The 21,934-nt window shown below is 46.7% G+C and overlaps 1 protein-coding gene across 1 annotated transcript in view; it reads right to left on the bottom strand.

The window, feature by feature from the left end:
• Nucleotides 1–21,626, bottom strand: part of MTCL3 (MTCL family member 3) — a 120,075-nt gene extending 98,449 nt beyond the window's left edge. Inside the window, exons 1-3 of the mRNA XM_069607497.1 lie at nt 21,469–21,626; nt 20,483–21,383; nt 19,337–19,561 (exon numbers count right to left, since the gene is read on the bottom strand). Coding sequence (XP_069463598.1) covers nt 19,337–19,561; nt 20,483–21,295 — 1,038 coding nt within the window. The 5' untranslated portion in view covers nt 21,296–21,383; nt 21,469–21,626. The remainder of the gene's footprint in view (nt 1–19,336; nt 19,562–20,482; nt 21,384–21,468) is intronic.
• Nucleotides 21,627–21,934: the final 308 nt, after the last annotated feature.

Raw genomic sequence — 21,934 nt, 5'->3', positions numbered from 1 at the left:
ACGTTATCACGGACTTCTTTGGCTTTTTCCCTTGGAACAAGAAATACTTTGGATTTGGTACGACCTCGGAACGCTATTACGGATTGCTTTGCCTTTTGGTGTTCAACTTCTCTTGCTGCTACGAACTCAGAGAATAACAATATTGACTTTAGCTTCACTGGTTTTCGACCTCGGAACTGTTTCTCTGGAGTGCCTTAGGATCGCCCTGTGCACTAGATTCTTGGCTCAGGTGTTGTGATTCCATCAGAGTGCTGCCAGTTCCTGTTGCCATTTAACCCCATCTTGTTCCCTTTACCCGTCAAGACATTATTGTCACCACACATAGGTAAGCCAATTTTTGATAGCACTGTTCACTACATCACTGTTCATTGCTGCTGTATCCATAACAATCCATTGTATTGCAGTGGTCAAGGGGTCCTTCCGGTGTTCCTGGTTCCTGCCTGACGGCACTCTACACCTGTGGCCTCAAGGATTGCAAGGTTAGTGGATTTATTCATGCCCGTGCGGTACTTCGGGACGCAGGTATCATTAATCTACACGACCATCAAGCCCAGAACACCTTGTTTCATTGAAACATTTTTATCTCTGAGGTCTCACAAAAAGAGTGTGCACAGGAAAACCTCTGGGTTGTACATTTTCCATCTCACAAAGTATAAGTGCTTTTTTGGTGCAAATTCAGCTTGTTCTTGTTACACTTTTGCAACGGCTACAAGTCACTTGGGATGTAGCCACTATCAGTGGTGGTGCAAGAGGAATCTCAGTCTTCTCTTATTAGGATGAGTGTACTTTGTACTCAGGTATTATCATCGTCAAAATCATACTCCACAGAGCTGGGAGTTGGAGAGGGAGAAATACTGATGTGCAGCACCAACAGTGAAAGATTATGCTCCTCTGGATCTGATGGTTTCCCCAGATTGTGAACTGCTGCTGAAGATTGTGTGCCTCATTCCGAGTATGGCGGTCTGGAAATAAGGGCAATGGTAGTAACGTATCGGCACGCTTTCCGGACCCTCATACTACAACGTTGCCGGTAGGTGCCACGGATCCCCCGCAGGCCTGACCTGCTGGGTTTTCAGGCCCCAACGGCATGGTTGGCACAGAAGCACTGGTACTGTTAGCAGCGGTGCTGGTGCGTCCGTGTCCCCATTTCCATTGAGTGCTATGGGACTCCTTAAAAATGGGAAGTAACCGTTAATGCTGCCCTTGTGCTATCCCGGTGCCACCGGGATATCAGGCGGTGGTATGGCTGTTACAGGATTTCCAGAAAACCCGCTGTGTACCGGCGGGTTTTCCGGCAACCCCATAATGAGGGCCACAGTCCTTCAACCCCATCTGATCCTGCTGCCAACGGGTATGTGGACTAGTAGTATATTTAATTATAGTGTACATTTTCACTTGTGCTCGTTTGTGATCATAGAGCAGTTTTACGTTGTGCCGTTAGCAGCGAAGTACTGTTGCTATGTTGCAGATGTTGATATTGACTGCAGTACCCAGAAGGACCTCAGTGTTTCAATACGCTTGCAGCCATTCTCAATGTGTTACTTGTAGTTGCTGTTGGTTGCACCGTTCTTGCTACAATTTATCCAAAACATGCAGCGGACAACATTTACACTTCACAGTGGTCCCACATCTTTCTGTATTTCTTCAATGTTAGGCTGATTAGAATATGTTATCTTTTTTGCCTCATGCTTCCCACAGGTTAACAGGACAGGCTTAGCCTATTTTCTAAAAAGGTATTGAAGAACATGCTAAGGAAATTTCAAGCAAGAGTCTTACATTTAACAAAAAACCAAGGTATGCTGCACTTACCAAAAACCTACCACCACAGAAAGGATGCCTTCAACCGCCTCTTGAAACCTCTTGAAATGTGCAGCTTTAAATATTTGCATTCTAATTCTAGTTGAAACAACTGATGCTTTCCAATGGTTATTTTGTGACCCATGACAACCTGAGGCTGCAATGTTCCCACCCACTTAAAGATCCTGTTCTGCTACAAACTTAAAATGTGTACAGTTTTGTTTGTGCAAGCCAAGGTCCGGTATGCAGTGCCAGAGCTTCCAGGTATACTTTTTCACACAATAACTCAGGTGTATCTAACAACCAAAATGTCTGACGGGATGATGATCCCCGAGTGTGAAGTAAAATCTATGAAGTGTGTAGCAATCAATCTGCACACAATGGGTCCAAGTGGCTTGCGCCAAGTGTTGCAGACATTTGTGGACTCACACAACCCAGACCATTACAGCAAGCAACCATGTGCGAGAAAACATCTAGCATGGCTTAAAAAGTGTGATTCAAATGTATATCTGGGTGGTGCAAATCTTCCAATATTCAGGATTGAATTTGGGCCACTTAATTTCAGGATGCCATTGCCGTAATATCTAACTATTTTGTTTGATCACACAGCAACTGAGATTTGTGCTGTGCTCACCCACCTGAAAAGCTAGCAAAGCCAAAGGTTTGCTTAGAGGCCTTTGTCAGTGTGGTGCAAATCTCCTACGTGTGCAAAGTTACACTTGTACAGTCAACCTCTAGCGGCTCATGCGAAAGAGTTGTGAAAGCTATTATGTCACAGAACACATCAGCTCTGCATTGCATCAACTTTCTCAGAAAAGTTGCTTTCAAATTTGTTTTTGTTTGGTGCAAATCTCTATAGAAAGCAGCGTACAATTTGCAGAAATCAAGTTTTTAACATCTGTTTTGTGACACACCACAACCTAGGCTCGTGTCATACCTGTGGTGTAAAGAAAGGGCTGTATGAGCATAATGACGGGTTAGGTCATGACGCCGGGGAGAGAATAATGGATTGCAATGCCCGCCAAAACGGGACATTGCGTATGACCCTGAAAATAAGTGTATGTGCATTTTGACCCACGTAGCAGACTGCGCACACGTGTCCCGCAGTCTTCACACTGGCGACAAAGTCGGGGCTCACGTATGCAGCACCCGGCCAGTAGCAAGAGTGAGGTTGCCAACAACGCCCAGCCCCGCCACAACCACTAGGCGTTGGCAGACACGTAACCTGGGCCCGCATGGTGAAATTAAATAGTGAGTACTAACAGCACTTAAGCAGTATATCAACACTGCTGGGCAACAGAAAAGAACCCCCAATGAGCACGGCAGCGCTCACAAATGGGAGAACTGACTGCATCTGCATGTTCCTGCTGACTCCCTGGCAGCTAGGTGGCGAGCAGGAGCGCACACAGAGTAAAAGCTAGACCGCATCTTACCGGGGCCCCAACAGATGCCCACAGGGACACACAGTAGGTTGGGGCATCCACCTTCTCTGGCAGTGAAAGGAGGGGGTATTCTAAGAGGGACCAAGCCTCTTGTAGCCCCTACCCAAGACAGGACACACACCTGCATCCTGCAGACCTAATGAACACTCATCAAAAAGAGTCACCCAGAAAATAAACAACACCAGGAAGCCTACACAGCCCACCCGGCGCAACAGCTGTGACAGACAGAGAACAAGAGTCTCGCTGAACAGAGCAAGATGTCAGACAGACAACAGCCACCGTCCACCAGCCAGAACACACCCAGGTCCCCGAGGGAATCCTCCAGCCCACTGGATGCACATGCAGGCAGGAGCACGTGGACTCGGCGCACAGCTCGTTCATGAGGCCCTTTGACCCGTATGCAGAAGGTGCGCCCTCCGGTGGGAGCTGTGGCTGCAGCAGTTTGAGCTCCACCTCAAATCGAGGAAGGTCACAGCAGACGAAGAGAAACGCACTTTGCTCATGCTGAACCTGAATCTATTCAACACTTTGCCCAACAGAGTCTAGGAAGACGATTATCAAGCAGCGAGGACAGCACTGAATAAGAAGGTTAGCTAAATCCAGATCATGAAAGATTCCAGCTATGCCTAATGAGAGAGAGGACGTCTGAACCCATTAATAACTTTCACACAAAGATTCGTGAGCTAGCAATCGACTGTGAATTCCCCAATGAAGAATTCTCAGTGAGGCAACAAGTAATTCATGAAATTTCCTCCACGAAACTCTGGAGAGAGAGACATTCCATCTGAAAGAAACCTACCCCTCGAACGCATCCTGGAAATTGGTCGCCAAAGGGAGAGGACAGACTCTCAAGCAGCAGCTATGAAAGCAGCGATAAGCCGTCTGCTGATTGGCACGGAACAACCAGCTACCAACATTGGGGCCGTGGAAGCAGAATTTTTCCCTTGTGGGAAAGCCCCAGCTTTATCCACACGCCCACCACTGACACAACGGTCATGCGAATGGTGTGGCGGACCCTGGCACCAGGAAGGGCCATGCCCAGCTATTGGCACAGCATGCCGGAAATGTGGCAAGCTAAATCATTTTGCCTCAGTCATTCTTAGCTCTAAGCCACGGAGCAACACCAGAATTTCAACTTTGAGAGAAGACTGAAAATCAAAACTACGTGTATGGGAGCAAGGTGCCCTTCCGGTAAAAGGGCCATCCAAGGCCAATGTCACCTACAACGACGAAACATGCTACACTATGTTCTACGTGGTGGACGCCAGCAGTCAGACACTGCTAAGCTTCAGAAAGGCAAAGAAGTTGAGGATAATCCAATTTGCTTTTCAACTGTGACATACGGCCATAGACAACCTGCTAGCTAAACATGCAAAATTATTCAAAGGGATTGGCTGTCTGAAGAACCGAACTGTCACGCTCCACATAGAACTCACCCTTCAGCCGAAAGCCGTCTTGCACGGAAGAGCCCCTTTTCACATCAGAGCAGCAGTAGAAGCAGAGCTGAAGAAACTGGAGGAAGGACCTTCAGATTATAGAGAAGACATTGGGACCCACCCCATAGGTGTCCCCGATGGTGGTCACCAAGATGCCAAAGCAGCCAAACGCTGTTCAAATATGTATTGACATGAGGCTCGCAAACCAAGCTGTTGGGCGAGAATGACACATAACGTCCACTATCGATTACTTAATCGTCAACCTAACTGGGGCAACAGTGTTTAGCAAGTTAGACCTGCAGTCTGGTTATCACCAGATCCAGCTGCCCAAAGAGTCAAAGTACATAACAACATTCTCCTCACACCTGGGGCCCCGGCGGTAAAGCAGGCTCAACTTTGGCATCTCGTCAGTGGCCGAAGTCTTTCAGAACAAGATTCGTCGAATACTGCAGGACCTGCCAGATACCACACACATCACCGACAACATCTTTGTGCATGGCACCTCCGAGGGGAACCACAACACATGTTTAGCCGCAGTGTTAGCTCGGCTACAAGACTTAGGCCTGACCTTGCATGCCGAAAAATGAGAATTTAGTAAGCCAAAACTGTCTTTTTTATATTGTTATATTGTTAGGTTTTGAACGCAAAAGGGGTCTCGCCCGACGCAAGCAAAGGGGCAGATGTCAATAAAAACACCCAGCCGCCAACTACAGCCACGTAGATCTGGAGCTTCATGGGGATGGCCTTATACTGCAGCAAGTTCATACCTGACCTAGCAACCATTGCAGCCCCACTCCGAGAACTGACCAAGAAGAACACACCATGGACGTGGGGTCAGGAGCACGCAGACGCTTTCTAGCGGATCAAAGATTCAATCACGACCAACATGACAATGGCATTCTAAAACATGATGCGAAAGACAGAGCAATTGGTGGATTCTAGCCCCATAGGGTTGGGCGCTGTCCTCAAACAAAAAGACCAGACTGGGACCACGAATCCTATTGCATTCACCAGCAGGGCACTGACTAAGACTAAACAGAACTATGCTCACATCGCACGAGAAGCCCTTGCAATCCTGTGGGCGTGCCGACACTTCCAAGTATACCTCCTAGGACACCACGCAACAGTTTACACAGACCATAAAGCATTTGTGCCAATTTTCAAGGGCTCCACCCCACACTCACTGGCGAGGATTGAGCGATGGATGCTCCAACTGCAGCCGTTTGACATTGAAGTGCTCTACGGGTGGATGGAGACAATCCGGGCGACTATCTCTCCCGACACCCACAACCAGCAACCCGAGCTGAACAGAACGAAACGCAAGAGACAGATGAACATGTCTGACATATGATCGCATGTGCCTGCCCGAAATGCATGAAGCTAGAAGAAATCCGCAGTGAGACAGAACAGGACTCATGTCTAAGACAAGTGAAAGAATCAATCATATCAGGAGACTGGAAGAACTTCCTGGCAGCGACAACCCACCAGACACCAGCAGCTCAAGAACTACTACACAGCCTCTTCTCTGTTTATACTGAAAGAACACTGCATTGTCCAGCCCACAATGCTGGAGGAAAGAGCACTGCTACTGGCCCACGGAGGACACCAAGGCATTGTCAAAACGCAGGCATTGCTCAAATCACACGTGTGGTTACCGAACATGCAACAAAAGGTGTTGCCTATAGTGGGAGCCTGTCGGGCGTGTCAAGCATCACAAAGACAAAGCCCACCAGAACCCATCCCAAACCCGCCACGTAGGCAGCAGAGGTGGGATGCGATCAGTGTAGATTTGTGCTCAGTCGCAAACGAAGCATATCTACTAGTGGCAGTAGATGAATTTAGTAGATTCCCTGAAGTCGAACCAATCCGGTCCACCGACGCAACGTCAGTCATCATTGCGCTCGAGAAAATGTTTGTCGTCCAAGGCATACCAAACAAACTCAAGCGCAACAATGGTCACACATTCAAAGGGTGTGAGCTGCAAGGCTTCTTAGACAACCTTAATTTACGACACCACAGTATTACCCCCTGCTGACCCTAGGCAAACGTGGGATGCAGAACGCTTCATGGCCTCGCTAACCAAGGTCATCCGCATTGCAAGGGACCAACAAGTCCTGTGGCAGCCCGAAATATATTGATTCCTGCAAACTCGGCAGACACCTCACTCTTCAACTCATGCATGCACAGCAGCTCTCATGTTTGGGACCCCCATACAAACCAGCTGGACGCCGTCAGAAATAAACCATGAGCGGGTCAAAGTGGACAGACAAGCCTGGAACGAGCGAGAGAGCTGAGCTTGACGAGCCGCCCCAAGCAACCTGGCCCCAGGGGACATGGTATTGGTCAAGAACCGATCCCCCCCTAAAAAAGCTAGCCTTATCATACAAACGGGCCTTGTGGACAGTCTTAGGTAATGAAAACAGGATGGTAACTGCCAGGAGAAACCAAGAGTCATTGACAAAACGCGTTCCATTTCTGAAGAGTACGACCCACCATGTCGAGAGAAGAACTTTCCCCAGTCAGTGGGGCGACATCCAGCAAAGATGAACCCCCAGAAACATTGATGCCAACAGGAGACCAGGGTGAGGAGGAAGTCGTAGCCAGCCCTCAATGTCCAAGCCAAAATTACACTGATGCCTGCTCAGAGCCGCGAGAAGCCACAGAAACCATTCCATAATATCCCGGGGAGGTGGGGGGTGCAAGTCCAAGTACTCGATGAAAGAGAGGCTGTTGCACACCCGGCAACCAACTGCTGGGTGTTTCCGTTATGAAAGTTGGGGAGGGATGTGGTTTAAGGAAAAGGCTGTATGGGCGTCATGACGTGTTTCGTCATGACGCCGGGGAGAGAATAAAGGATCGCGATGCCTGCCAAAGCAGGACACTGAAACTAGCATTTTGTCCCGCACCAGTCCCACGCTATCTTCACAGTACCCATGCACCAAAAGATGGGTAGCCATATATATGTTTCTTTCAAGTGTCTTCAGGAGTGCTGCAAGTCCTTAAGTGTGTTCAATTTTCAAAAGACAATACAAAAGCTGAGCTACAACTTCCAATCTGTATAGACGAATTTGTAAAAAACAAAGCCATGTCCCTGGACTGAGTCCGGAAATTCATAAATTTTCTCCAGCAACAAATAAATGTTCCTTCCCCCGAGTAAAAGAAATTAACTGCAAAGCTCTGTTAAATTAATTTCATCCTTACTACAATCCTGTTACATCATTCCCAGTAATTTAACCTAAGGTTTACAATAACACCTAGATTACACCCAGAGCTAAACCCACCCTTGCCACTCTCTGAAGACTTTCCCCCAGACTTCTGCCTCTGTACTGAAGAGCTAGGCCTTTATAACCTGGCAAAAAAGCTCCAGTGAACTTCTTAATTCAAACTTCTTTAACATTATAATATTTTTGCAAATTAGAAATTCTTCAGAAAATATTGTTTTTTTTTAGCAGAGTTCAACAGTATGTGTCAAACCAGCCTAACAAAATGCAATTCGTGTGTAAGTGTGTATAGGAAGGGCATAGCCTATGCGGCAGAACACATTAACCCGCTAAGCTATTTTATCAATCTTGTCCAGACTCTTCTATTACTTTGTTGGCAGACATTTTCTACTATATGTAAAACAACGTCACAGATTGTTTTGGTTTAGGAGTTGGTGGGATTATGAATGTAGGGGTGGGGAAAGGGTTTGGGATGTCTTTGGAGTAGGGTGGGGGTGTGGGGAGGCAACAGGGGGCCTCCCCACAATCAAGATGGCGCAAAGGATCTCGGGTGTCTGAAAAAGCAGGTGGTATACAGTGTATTCTCACTCACTTTTCATGCCACCTGATTGGCTTAGCACTCTTCCCTGGGTGCAAATATGGAAGGTACTGTTGGTAGTAGTACTTCTATGAGTCATAGAGAAGAAAGCATTTACAAGGCAACACCAGTAACACCAAAGCTCTTCAAGTCAGGTTTTATTGCCCAAGAGCGCATTTTGAAGTCAGCATCGACAGGCATAGTTGTTTGCTTCCATCTTTCTTCCTTTGTATCACACAATTTGTCTCTACTACATCCCATCTTTATCTTCCCACTTCCATTATTTTACATTCTCCTGTTTTCTGCTTTCTACCCTCCATCTGTTTTTTCTTTTGTTCTTGCTGCTTGTTTGACAGTTCTTTACTTTCCAATGTGGTCTTTTTCCCATATTTTTCCTTTCTACGTCTTTTCATTTATATCTGACCTATTCACACCACCTTTGTTTCCCAAAGGACTGCAGCTTCTCTCTATCGCTTTCTCTTTCTCTGTCATCCTTCCCCGTTGTTCCCCTCATCTCTGTCTTTCCTTTTTTCTTTGCTACCCTTATAGCGCTCTTTAAATTCCCTCTACCATATGCCGCAAACAAATCGCTGGGTAAGGTTGATGTGCTGTCATCTGTAAAAAAACAGGGGCGGCTCGTCCATAAAGGGCAATGGGGTGCCAATCTCCCCATTCCCACCCATTTTGGACGAGCCAAACAAAACCAACTCACTGAGTGCTGTAGGAGCGTCCCTGGTTCAGCTGTGTCTGGGGAAACAAGTTTTCCCCTTGGGTGAATTATGCCTTCCCAGTCCCTTTGGTCCTGCTGCGCCTCCCTGTGGATCAAGAGGGTCTGTGGAGCAGTCTGTCGTTGCTGCTCCCCCCATTCTCCAGTCACTGGAAATCATGGAAGAGATGTTTGATAGACAACTCGACTCCCTGTTTCATGCCTAAAGGGTGTATAGGGCAGGCCTTCCAGAGAAGCAGTGGAGTGAGCGAGAGTCTGCAGCATAGCCGATGAGCAGGAAGGTATTTGATTCATTAAAAAAAAAGAAACTGTACATGTGTGCATCCATGTATATGAGCAAATTTAAGGTTGTGTGTGTGTTTGTGGGTGCTGTATGTATATGCGTGAGGGTTTATGTGGGCCTGAAGGAAGTAAAGTGAATGAATAATTATGAATGTGTAAGTGAATGAATAAAGATGCTGCTGAATGTGTGAGTGAACAAATGCACATGATTGCTGAATGTGCGAATGAACGAATGCACATGATTGCTGAATGTGTGAATGAACGAATGCTGGCAAAAATGGGAGTGAATGAATGCTGCTGAACGGGTGGCTAGTGAATTGTTTTGATTTGTTTAATCATGACATATGCATGATTGCGTGCACAGGGCTTTTCGGGTGCGTGACTGCTTGTGTGTTGGCTTTGAATGTTCGTGCGCATGCGATGCTGGGGCTGGCACTGGCGCTCACAGCCAGCAAAAACATGTTTTTTTTTACAATGGCACTGCATTTTATACTGGCATTAAGGGTAAAGCCAAAATGATGGGTGTTCTTATATATGGGGTGGTGGAGGCATTTGGTAGCCAGCAAAGACATGTTATATTACTATGGTATGGCATTTTGTATTTGTGTAAAGGGCTAAGCCAACACAACAGGTATTCATGCATATGGGGTATGGCATCTTTTACTGGCGATAAGGGCAAAGGTAGCAGGGCAGGTGAGACGTGTGTAGCCAGCAAAGACATGTTTTCTGACTATGGCATGGCATTTTATACTGCGTTAAGGGCAAAGCCAACATGATTCTTCTTCTTACATATATGGGGGAGCATTTTGTTGTCAGGAAAGACATTTTATATTACTATGGCATGTCATTTGATACTTGTTTTATTTAGGTTAACAGACAACATGAGTATTTTTACATACGGTGCGTCTGTGTAGCAAGCAAAGACATGTTTTAATACTATGGCACAACATTTTATACTGGTATTAAGGGCAACGCCAACACAATGAGTGTTTCTACATTCGAGGGGTGCATTTGTACAGCCACCAAAGACAGGTGTTCTTACTATGGCATGACATTCTATACTGGCGTTATGGGTGAAGCCAACATGATGTGAGTGTTCTTAAATCGGGATGGGGGGTATTTTCACAGCCTACAAAGAAATGTTTTCTTACTGTGGCATGGCATTTTATTCTGCATTTTCGCTATGGGGACAAAAGTACCTGCTCATATGTTATTCTCGCAGCCAGTCATTTTTTCCCTTTTCCGTGCTGCTTAAATGCCGTTAGTTGGGGTTGTGTGGTGTATCGCAACAGTCAGCAAGAGGCAGACCAAAAAACAAGGGGCTTGTAGCACGCTGCTTAACCAAAGTGTGTGATCCATGGCAAATAATTTAATCTCACTGTGCATTGCCTAAAACATGTTTAGTTCTCAAAGCCTGCAATCTTTTATACGTAACAATACCACTGCCAAAACAGGTCAAAATCAGTTTGTGATTGATGAACCTCTTTGAGCGATGGGTTCAAAGTGTTTTAAAATATAGAGTGGCCGTGCACACCGGCAATGACCCAAGGCCATGACTACTGGTCTGGTAGTGTTTTAAAATGGACAGTGAAGGCCATGCCCACTGGCCATGGTGGTTTGGAAGTATTCTAAATATCTATTAAATAACAAAACCCTTGAAATTCAGGGAAAAACTTTTGGTGCAGGGACGTTAAGGTGAGAACTTAACGCAACAAAACCCCTGAAATTCAGCTAAAGCCACCTTAACTTCGTGCCCCCTGTTGCGCAAGCCTATGACCACAATTAGGACATCACAGGTGACATCACTGGTGACATCATCAGTGACATCACTAATGACATCACTGATGGAAACACTGATGGAAACACTGATGGCACCACAAATGACATCACTGGTGACATCACTAATAGCATCATATATGACTTCAATGAGTATTTAACGAATGGCATCAGACATAAGATTACTGTACGTATTTGCCCATATTTAGACCACCCTTAGGTTTCTACAAATGTGATAGCATTTTACAATAGTTCATAACAATCAGTGCACTATTTACAACAGTAAACAGCTACACATTAATCATATCACTACTTGTGAAGCTTTCCTTTGTAGTACTTTGGTAAAAGATGATAACTGAATTATACATAGTACAAACATATCTAAGAAATATTCACTATAATTTAATCTCTGTATACATTTACAAAACAAAGTGTAGAAATAGAAAGCGACACATGTTAAACCCTAATCAATTACTACATTTTAAAATAAACGTATGTAAATACTGAATTGTTTTACTGTAAGAAAAATGTGTACATGTATCATTTTCAAAATGATACGAGAATTGATTTAAAACAAAGAACTTCTTAGTATTAGGATATATTTTAAGATTTTCATACATGGGTATTGAAAATAAGTGATTATTACTCCAAATATATATATCTACAGAAAATAAATGACGTTTTAAAATTCAACATTTGCTTGAACACATGTACATAGATGTATATTTCTTTCTGTGTGTCTTATGTAAGTGATTACCATGTTAACATTGGAATAAAACATATACTGTACAAAGCAAAAGTAATCTTTAAATAGTATCCAATTTTTTAATACATTGACTTGTGTATATGTCATAGATGTCATTAGTAATGTCACTGGTGATGTCTTCTGTGATGCCATCAGTGATGTCATATGTGATGTCATCATTGTGGTCATAGGCTGCGCAACAGGCGGCACAACATTAAGGTGGCTTTAGCTGAATTTCAGGGGTTTTGTTGCTCTAAGTTCAGACGTTAACGTCCCTGCAACTAAAGTTTTTTCCTTGAATATATACACACACACATATATATATATATATCTATACATTGCATTTTACTTTCTGTTAATCAGTATATATGTCAAAAATGTCTGACCATTGTACCCACTTTGGGTCCTCTTTTGTAACTTCATTACATACCATTTGGTTAGTTTTGGACTATATGCAGATTGACTACTAACATGGTGTGCATGCTTTGGGCCTCATTACGAGTTGGGCGGTAACGCCAGCGCTATTAGCGCTGGTGCTAATAGCCCTACTGCCAAGCCCCCCGGCGCTATTAGCGCCGGATCACGGGTTTGGCAGAACGGTTACTGCCCATTCCCCATTGGGCCCATTCGGGAATTCCTCATTCCCCATTGGGCCCAATGGGGAAAATTCGGGCTATTACCGCCGGCGGATTTCCCGTCGGCGATAAACGTGCCGAAAATTGGCAAATTTGTAGCGGATTCTGGGGGGAAATCCGCCAAGGTCATGATCTGGTGGACCCTTAAATGCGGCGGTAATAGCGCTACTGCCGCATTTAAGGGTTACCGCCAGACTTGTGATGAGGCCCTTTGTCTGTTGTATTTTACCATGCTGATATGTTAGCAGATGTCTGCTGTTTGTGTCACCTATTTACATGGTGAGCTCTGAAACTAGTAGACATAATGAAATTAATACCCTTAGTCATTTAAGCTCCTTGTTTGTGTTGCCCCCTGTCTTTGAACAAGCGATATGTAAAGCACGAAACGCGTCAAAACGGGACATGTCCTACTGGTGTCCTGCCTTTGTTGTTTGTTTGTTGTTGCATTTTTGCTTCATTTGCAAATAAACTTGATGTCTGTAGACTTTCATGTTTCTTCTTCCCTTTTTCCCAGAACTTTCTCGCATCTTACACTTTTACACTGCTCGGAGTGCAGGTTGCGCTTTGGCGGCTCCACCTTTCGTGTGTATATATACATATATATATATATATATATATATATATATATATATATATATATATATATGTATATATATAGGAAACAAGGTGACTTACAAAGGTGACTTACAAAGGTAACATTAGCCTGAGGGGCAAGTGCTTCCAACTTAATAGGAGTACTATTTTAATACAAACAGAGGTCAGGGCGACCCTCTGGAAGAAAGAACACAGCATGATAACCTGTTCTGTGGGAATGTACCCACTCAGAGTCCGCCGCCACATGTTTTAACTCACTGTACTTTTCACAAAGGAGGAATACCATTTGCATATCAGTCTATATTTAAATATAGAAAAATTACATTATTACGAGTGACTGGAGGCAGTGGTTGGGCGAGTTAGAGTGGATGGGGGAGAGTAAGTAAGTAAAGTTTAAGACAAGATTTGAAGAGATCCACAGTTGGGCTGGCTTTGATCATTATGAGCAGTGGGTTCCAGTGAAGCGGGTGAGTAGGGAGAAAGAGCGTAAGCGACAGGTGGCACAGGAAGGATATGGGGCATGAGGTTGAGAGCAGAAGAGGATCGGAAGGAACGAGATGATCTGTAAACGGAAATACAATCAGGCAGGTACTGAGGAGCAAGACCATTGTTAGCGTTGTCGACTGGGAGAAGGAACTTGAAAAGCGAGATTTTTTTATATGGAGAGACAACCAGCATGTTGTCAGTAGGTAGACATGGGGGAGGATCTGGGTAGGTTGTAGAGAGTGTGGGTAACAAAGCTGAGGACTTTGTCTAGAGTGAGGACAGTGTAAAGAGGAAGGCCAAGGAGTAGGCTTGAGCAGTTTTCAAGTTTGATAAGCTCGAGAGAGGAGATTATAGTTTTTATAGAGTGGTTAGTAAAAAAGACACATGTTTTAAATGTCGAGGAACTAAATATGAGCGACACAGGCATAGGTAGTGATGCATTGTTGAATTCGTAGATCACTATCAAAGAAGAGCCCAAGATTGCAAGCCTTGGGTGAGAGAGCAAGAAGGACAGCAGGAAGGAGATTGGTGACTGTCGAGAAGGCATTGGAAACCAAAATATAGACGACATCCGTTTTTGAAAAGTTCACACCACCATGAGGCAGTGGAGAGCCATCTTGTGACACATTGCAGTGAGACAATCCATTCTGTGATGGCTGGATTGAAGGAGTTAAATAAGAAAAATATGTCAGTGTCATCAGCAAAAAGTGGACAGTGAAAGTCAAAGGATGAGATAAGTCTTCCTAGGGCAGAGGTATAGAGGGTGATGAGCAGAGGTCCAAGGACTGATCCTTGGGGAACGCTGACAGGGGAAAGGGCGCGGTGTCTGCTCATTTTGGCCACTCCCCCTGAGCAACATAACGCTGCCACAGACCCTGTAGTGGTGAAGCCTGTGGCGGGGCAAAGGCGAGGTGTATGGCGGCCCAGAGACCTCCCCTACTGGGACTTTCTTCACTGCTGCTTGTTTTGGTCACGCCTCCTGAGCAACATAACACAACTTTACCCTGGCACATTGGCTCACTGGCAAAGTGTTACCCCCAAACATCTCCCCCAAACCCAGCACATGGAGCCCTCACCGATTTCCCACTTGCCCCGCTCCTCTTCTATACCCAACTTCACGCCCACAAAGGTCACCCTGCTCCTAAGTCCCAGCGCAGAATGTTGACAGTAAGAAGGCTGCAGCAATACGGTGGCCCACCCCAATCCATTGTTCACTGTTGGTGATCCTGCCCCAGGGTGGTAGTGGAGGGTAAATAGGCAACCCACGCTACTCCCCAAGAAGTTATCTAATCCTACCGGGGAGGTCCATCTATTGATCGATGAAGGAGGAGTCAATAGAATTCCCTACAGTAGCCCACCGAGCAAAGTACTGCAACATAGAGGGCCTGTTTGTTACGTACCCTGGGGAGGTCAGTTCCGCCTTGACGCCAGATCACCTAGGCATTTTTTCAGATACCGTAGTAAATTTGCCAATGCCCGGAAGGAACGTCACATACAGTGCTATTGATACAGACAGAGCGGCTTGATCATCACCCCCCAACCCTCACTGAACCCACAAGACCCCACGTGCCCCCAGCTACCATCATGGAGCACTTGTTACCTGAAGCCCCATATCCTGGGACAATAAAGTCTGTGCCCCACACAAAGGAGGAAGTGAAGGAGGATGCTATCTCAGATGCACCCGCAAGCTACAGCATGGCCTCAAGTACGCTCTCTGTAATTCCCAGACTGGCCCCCGCTTTCACGCTAGCAAATGACCTGGGCACTGCTACCGCATCAACTCCTGCCCCACCCCCCTCCAAGGAGGAAGCAGGCAGAGGTATCACTGACCCCATGGTTGCTAAAAAAAACCTTTCTGGCTCCCCCATCAGTGCCTGGAATGAGCATCTGTCCACTTGCTCAGGGGCCAGCTCTTTTCTTCATCTAACCCCACTTAGGGCCCCCACCGGCCCTCGACATGCAACTATTCTGGGTGTCGGGACAGCCTCCAATCCATCTCAAGGGGATGAATGCTCAACCAAAGGGTGCAAGTGCATCCAAGCACTCGCCGAGTTGGCAATAATCAGAATATTGCCTGTAGGCATGATGGAGGCTTTGGGGATGGGTGGAGTAAAGCTGCCAGGGGAGGGAGATCCCTGGACCGCTCTCATTGCTGGAAAGGGTCCTCTTAATCTACCCATAGAAAGCCCTATTGTACAGGTGCCCCTGATCACAACGCGTACTAACGGGAACTTTGATCACCATCATTCGGATTTTGGCAAACAAAGCCTTGTCAACATCATAGCCTCATGCAAAAGTATCACTAAGATCGGGGAGCCTAAAGGGGTGATTAAACCCAAGCCAAAGCCCACTCAGCTGGGGGTCATGTATCAAGCCTGGCGGATATAAAACGTACTAGCTTGGGGGCAATCAGGGGCCAAGCAACGTGGCAAAGAAGTGGCAGAGGCAAGCCCAAAGTGCAATGATCACTCCAATGTGCCACCATCTACCTCCAAGGGCTTCCTGAACTAGTGACGAACAAACCAGAACCAAGGGATGCCTTGCTAAATAAAGGCCTGCATTGGTTGCGAACAACAGGAGGTTGTGACTTTCTTTCAAGGGAAGCCATAGCGGGGTGTTGTAAAGTAAAGTAAAATAAAGTAAAGTAAAAACCAGAACTCCTGTGACAATGTCAAACTGTCTTTCTGGGACTGGAGAGTGGCTGAAGGGGTCATGGGAAGAAGAGGGGGCGGGGGGTGGTCGGTTGCATATGAGTGGGATTCGAATCAGCCTGCTCCACTGCACTGGTCTTGATGGCTACCCAGGCAACCCCTGAGAAATACTCCCCTCACTGGAGCGAACCTTACTCCTCTGGGAATGGGCCTAGCGGGGAATAATGTGGCTGGGCCTTCGGTGCCGGTGCTATCTTGAAAAGGGTCGGGTTTTCTCCTGATGGTTTCCTTTCTCCTATGATGTGACCTATGATGTGTGGCAGCGTGTTGGGTTTTGTCTGTAAATTGTGATAGGATGTACTTTGATAGCCTGTAGGCCGCATAAGGTTTTGTTGATGATGACAGAGAGAAGTGGGGTCAGAGGTTTGAGAGTTCCAAGAGATATTAAAGGATCGACCATCCACTAATTATAGTTCTTCAACACTTACACTACTGTTTTTGATGGTCCAAAAACAGGGGTACATGGAAAAGCAGCCTCAACAGCTAACTGCTTTACAAAAACAATGTCTTGCTTGTTGAAAAATGGTTCAAAGTAATGGACATTTATTTGCAATTTAAAAATACTTAACAACGATCTTTGAAATTGCTGTGGAGTACGGGTTGTCCTATTTGCTGCTGCGAATATATCCTTTCTTAAAGGGAGCAGTACTGGGCAATGCTACCTGTCAATCAGCTGTATCACAAGTCATCCTTCCTCAACCAATTGCGACAGGACATCTCCTATTCACCCGCCCCAAAAGAACACCTCATTATATTGCACAGAAAATCGGAATCCAAACTATCTTTGCTGCCTACAGCATGAGGTCTTGCACTTCAAAAGTTGTAAGGCATTTTGGGACCTCCCCGGAAGTTGTGATTACAATCATGACAGATTTAACAGAGATGGACCTGAGTAGAGAAACTCCCATTCACTCCTCCCAGACACTACCGTTACATCAGGAAAGGGGACTCCTCCGAACATTGGCACCAGCTCTTAGAACCTGAAGGAACACCTCATTACCAATAAAAAGATCTGCCGTCAATTCTTATATCGTCTAATACATTCCTGGAAATGGAGAGACGAAATGCTGTGAGGCACTGTAATATTTGGCAAGAGGTGCTAGTCGTAGCGAGCATGTTGAGTTTGTGATTCAAAAAGACTGTGTTTACGGTCTGCGCATGCTTGGTGTAATGAATCTCGGTTCATCTTAACTCGTTGGCAAGCGAAGTCAACAAATCCGAACCTGAGGAACCAAGTCCGCTGGAAACTGCTCTGCAAGCGCAGACCCGGGAACCTGAACCAACTGAGACTACTTCCCAAACCTAAACCGCAAGAAACTATTCGACGTAGCTGACCCACAAAAGCTACAACACTCACTTGAACTTAGAAACCTGTGAGCCATCACCCGCTGAACTGAACACCACTAATCGGCACCTCAGAGCTACCATTAAGAGAAATATCTGATTCTTGACTCAGAGCTGTGAGGCAACTGGGGAGGAGGTCGAACACCAATTGGTACCATTAGGTGATAAGTAGAGCATAAAGTACTGCCTTGTGCGAACAGGGGCGGGGGAGAATGCTAGTATGTTGAGTGATGGCAACTCCTTCTACTGCTCTTGGACTCCTGCCTTCTACATGCCACTCCAGGAAACGTGCTGTATACGGGGCAGATTTCTTTAATCCTGCTGCTCGGCGTGAAGTAATGCCCGATGAGGATTCCCCACAACCCCCAGAGGTACACCTAGAAAACTATGGGAAGAGGGTGTGGACGAGCCCACTATGGGCTCAACCTGAGTACCCCGGCTCGCATTACAGGCCTTATCGGGAGAACAGAGTCCAGACATACCTATATCCCACCACACACTTCTGCTCAACCTTCTGCCATTCCTGGAGGCAGGGTTGCAACCCTTATGGTAACCGAAGGGTAGTGGAGGTTGTAGGGAAGTCAACTGGAAAAAGTGTGTCCACTGAAGAATCGGGTAAGGTGTTACACAAGAGCAGCACAGGCTTAAAGTGGGCCATACATTGTTCTGTTTTATTAAAACTGGTCCACCTGCGTAATAACTGCGACGAACAAAGCAATGTAATTTCTCTTTAAAATCCCCTGCGGTGCTTACTGAAATGGACTTTATGAATAAATCACCCTAGAATAATTAGGAACAGGAGCACACAAGTGTGTGCCTTGAGCGCCATGCTAGGAGGGGTAAAAAGACATGGGTACCAATTCACAGATGCGTTTTATAATGGCAACACCCCATTAGAAAATGCACTGTGAATTAGGCCCATACACTCAACATACTTTTCAATTTACAAAATACATGTGGATTATTTATGAATGCGATGCAGATTGTGACAGTGTAATTAGTAAAGTGTGAACACATGTTGTTACATAGACAAGTTTCCTATATGTATGCGGAATATAGGTGGAGGAGATAAAACGTTGGTTTCATCACACCTGAAGAATGTCGAGCATTTATAGGCACACGACAGAAACATGTTGGCTATAGGCATTAACACATTAACGTATGAGAATTGACATTTAAAGAATATTGTGCTTCTCCAATTGGTACATTAGGGCAGACAGAGAAAGGATCAATGAATGTAATATCCTTTTTTATGGTTAGTAGTGTACACTCTTCTTAAATGTGTATGGAATTTTCTGTGCTGTGTTTTATACTATTGTGGGTATTTATAAGTGATTTAAAATGGAGTTTATATGAATAAATATGTATTTTGTGTATTGATGTTGTATTACTTGGCACTACCAAATGACAATTTGCCTTTGCTTGTTTATGGTGTGATGGTGTGTACATTACCCTAAGAGCAGACATTGTCAGCACACCTGTAAAGAATCTATTTAGATAGTCATGTGCACCGGTGCACACCGCTTACTAGATGTGGGTGCTGGGCTTTGTGTGTCTTCTTACCTTGAGGTCCTGCTCGATGCTCCTGAGCAGCTCACCATCTACCTCTCCGGTCTGGGCGTAGCGCAACCTTTTGCGCTCTGCCTTGCGCAGGCGGTACTGCAGGATTCGGCAGTTCTTATTTGCCCTCTCCAGATCATGGCGCATCTCTTGCAGCTGGCAGGCGTCTTCCTCGAAGAAACTGTCTCTCATCTCGTCCATCTCGGTCCTCATCTCGTCAATTTCGCTCTGAGGGATGAAGGGAAAAATAAAGAGAACACATTAACAGCGAATTCAGGGGGGATTCCTTTCAGAAACTCGGTCAGAACTCTTTAAAACATGACAGAAATCTTGGAAGGATGATGCCTGTGTTAAGATAATATACATTTTGTGCTGCGAGCTTTCTGGACCACGTATGTCCCATTAACACTAGAGGATACAAAGCAACCGAAGCTGATGTTATCCTTACAGCAAACATAGCTTTGGTAAAAGTACACGATATAATTACACAGAAATTTTAAATCATCGGGTTTCGAGCTGAAAAGAACCTGCCTAATTATGTAATACTGCATTGGCATTTGGACTAAATGCTAAGCACGGTGCATCATGCATAGGGCAGATGCAGGTGGGCTGGCTACCACGGCGCCCCATGACTACCGCTGCTTTGCAGTTTGCATTCATTAGCGGCGTGTGATGGGAGTGCAGTGCAGCACACATCATGCTGTATCACCTGCAGTGGACAAGGCACCCCCCCTTCTCTTGGTTGCCAGGCACTGACTGACCCGTGTGTGCAAGCACCATCGCATTGCAGGCCTTCCCCCCTCCCCCCTTTTTTTTTGCAGACATCATTAGCCAGTGAGGAAAAACCTGAGTCATGCTCAGACAAAAGAGGCCCAGACAAGGCTGCCAAAGCCCAGCAACGCAGCTGGCATCTGAAGTGCCAATATGCCCCAGCATGGTGCGCATCCTTCCAAAAGGATGGACGTTTCTATTTCATTTAGGCCATTTTGAAACAATAGAGGACATCTTGGGAAGAGGGAGGTTAACACTGTGTTCCCATATTATGGATAAAACCATTATTGCAGCACATTGGAGGCGTTCTGATAACAATGCTTCATGTTTAATAGTGCGAGTCAATCATCAGGGATGACACCGTCCCCACGCCCTTACCTTGAGGTTCTCGTTCTCCTCTTGCAGCTTCTCCACCTCCTCCTGCAGCTGCAGCTCCTGTGGGCTCGGGGCGGGGGGCTCCGGCGGGGCGCCGGCAGGTGCCGCCACTCCCTCAGGGGGTTCGGGGCCCACGCCCTCAGGGAGCATGGCGCCGGCCGCCAGCCCCTTCTTCAGGTGGAACTGGATGAGCTCAGACTGCAGGCATCCCTCCCGCCAGTAGCCGCCGCCGGCTCCCTGCGGCTGCTGGGGGGCTCCCTTACCGGCCGAGCCCCCCTCCCCCCGCGTTACGGGGGTCCCCCGCTGCTTCCAAGCTCTCGGGGCGACGCCGCTACCCTCGGCCGCACCCTGCTCCTCCTCCTCCTGGCCCTCCCGGGAGTTCCCAGAGGCGTCTGGCCGCTTGGCGCCCGCCCTGGACGGCGATGCTGCCGCTGCCGGATCGCGGTGTGCAGGCTGCCCCTCCAGCTCTTCCCCGGGGCAGCCCGCCTCAGCACCTCTGCCTGCAGCTTCAGCACCACCGCGGCCTTGGACAGCTCCCTGTGGATGCAGCGGCTTCCTGGTCCCTCCCTGCTCCGGAGCCGCGGAGGTACGGCTGGTTCTGGTGGAGGCCGCCTGCTGCTGCTGTCGGCCGGCGCCCTTGGGGATGGTAAGGGGCCTCCTGCTGACGGTGGCCTGTTGTCTGGACGGACTCTCCCTGCTGCCGCCGTTGATGCTGGGCTTGGCCGGTGACGAGGCTCGTTGTTTTCTGCTGCTGCTGCTGCCCTCTGGATGCAGGCGGGGCTCAGCAGCACCGCCACCTGCAGGCTGCTGGCTCATGTTGCGGCCAGCGACTAATGGGCGAGGGAGGGTTGGCGGCCGAGGACATCCATCTCAGGGGTCAGACAACTTGTGGCCACAGGGAGGGCTGCCGATGCAAAGAAAAGACATGTTAGTGGCGTTCCTGCAAAACACGCGTTTCATTTTAAACAGTATCAGACAGAATATCGAACCTTTGTCAAATTCTCCGTCTTGTCCCTTCATTTTAAAACATTTGTTCATCGTTCACTTACTCATCGATAACAGACAACCGATTTGCACTAAGAACCGGGTTCCACATGCTGCTAAATTCCTCCCACACACCCACCCACGTGCTCTACTGTCAGAAAACATGCATTTCATTTCATGCTTTGGGCTCATGTCCCCACCCCATGCCATGACGCTTGCTTGCATTTGTACTGTGAGGGAAAGACATTTGAAAAAAAAAACACACACACAATGAGCCTGTCAGTCTGCGATTGCCTGCAGCAATGGCGCCGATTTAATAAATAATGCGTTAAAGTCTCAAAGTTTCTAGCGCCTCTCCTTATTTGTGCCAATAAAAGATGTGTCCCATTCTCAAAGGGCATTTGAATGTGCGCACCAGGAGCGTGTCTGTGCATTTGAAAGTACATCCCAAATTCACAAATGTGATGCACT

Source organism: Ambystoma mexicanum, chromosome 4q (genome assembly GCF_040938575.1).
Source record: "Ambystoma mexicanum isolate Mex_15411 chromosome 4q, UKY_AmexF1_1, whole genome shotgun sequence".
Taxonomy (NCBI): Eukaryota; Metazoa; Chordata; class Amphibia; order Caudata; family Ambystomatidae; genus Ambystoma; species Ambystoma mexicanum.
This window is presented reverse-complemented; position numbering and strand designations above follow the sequence as displayed.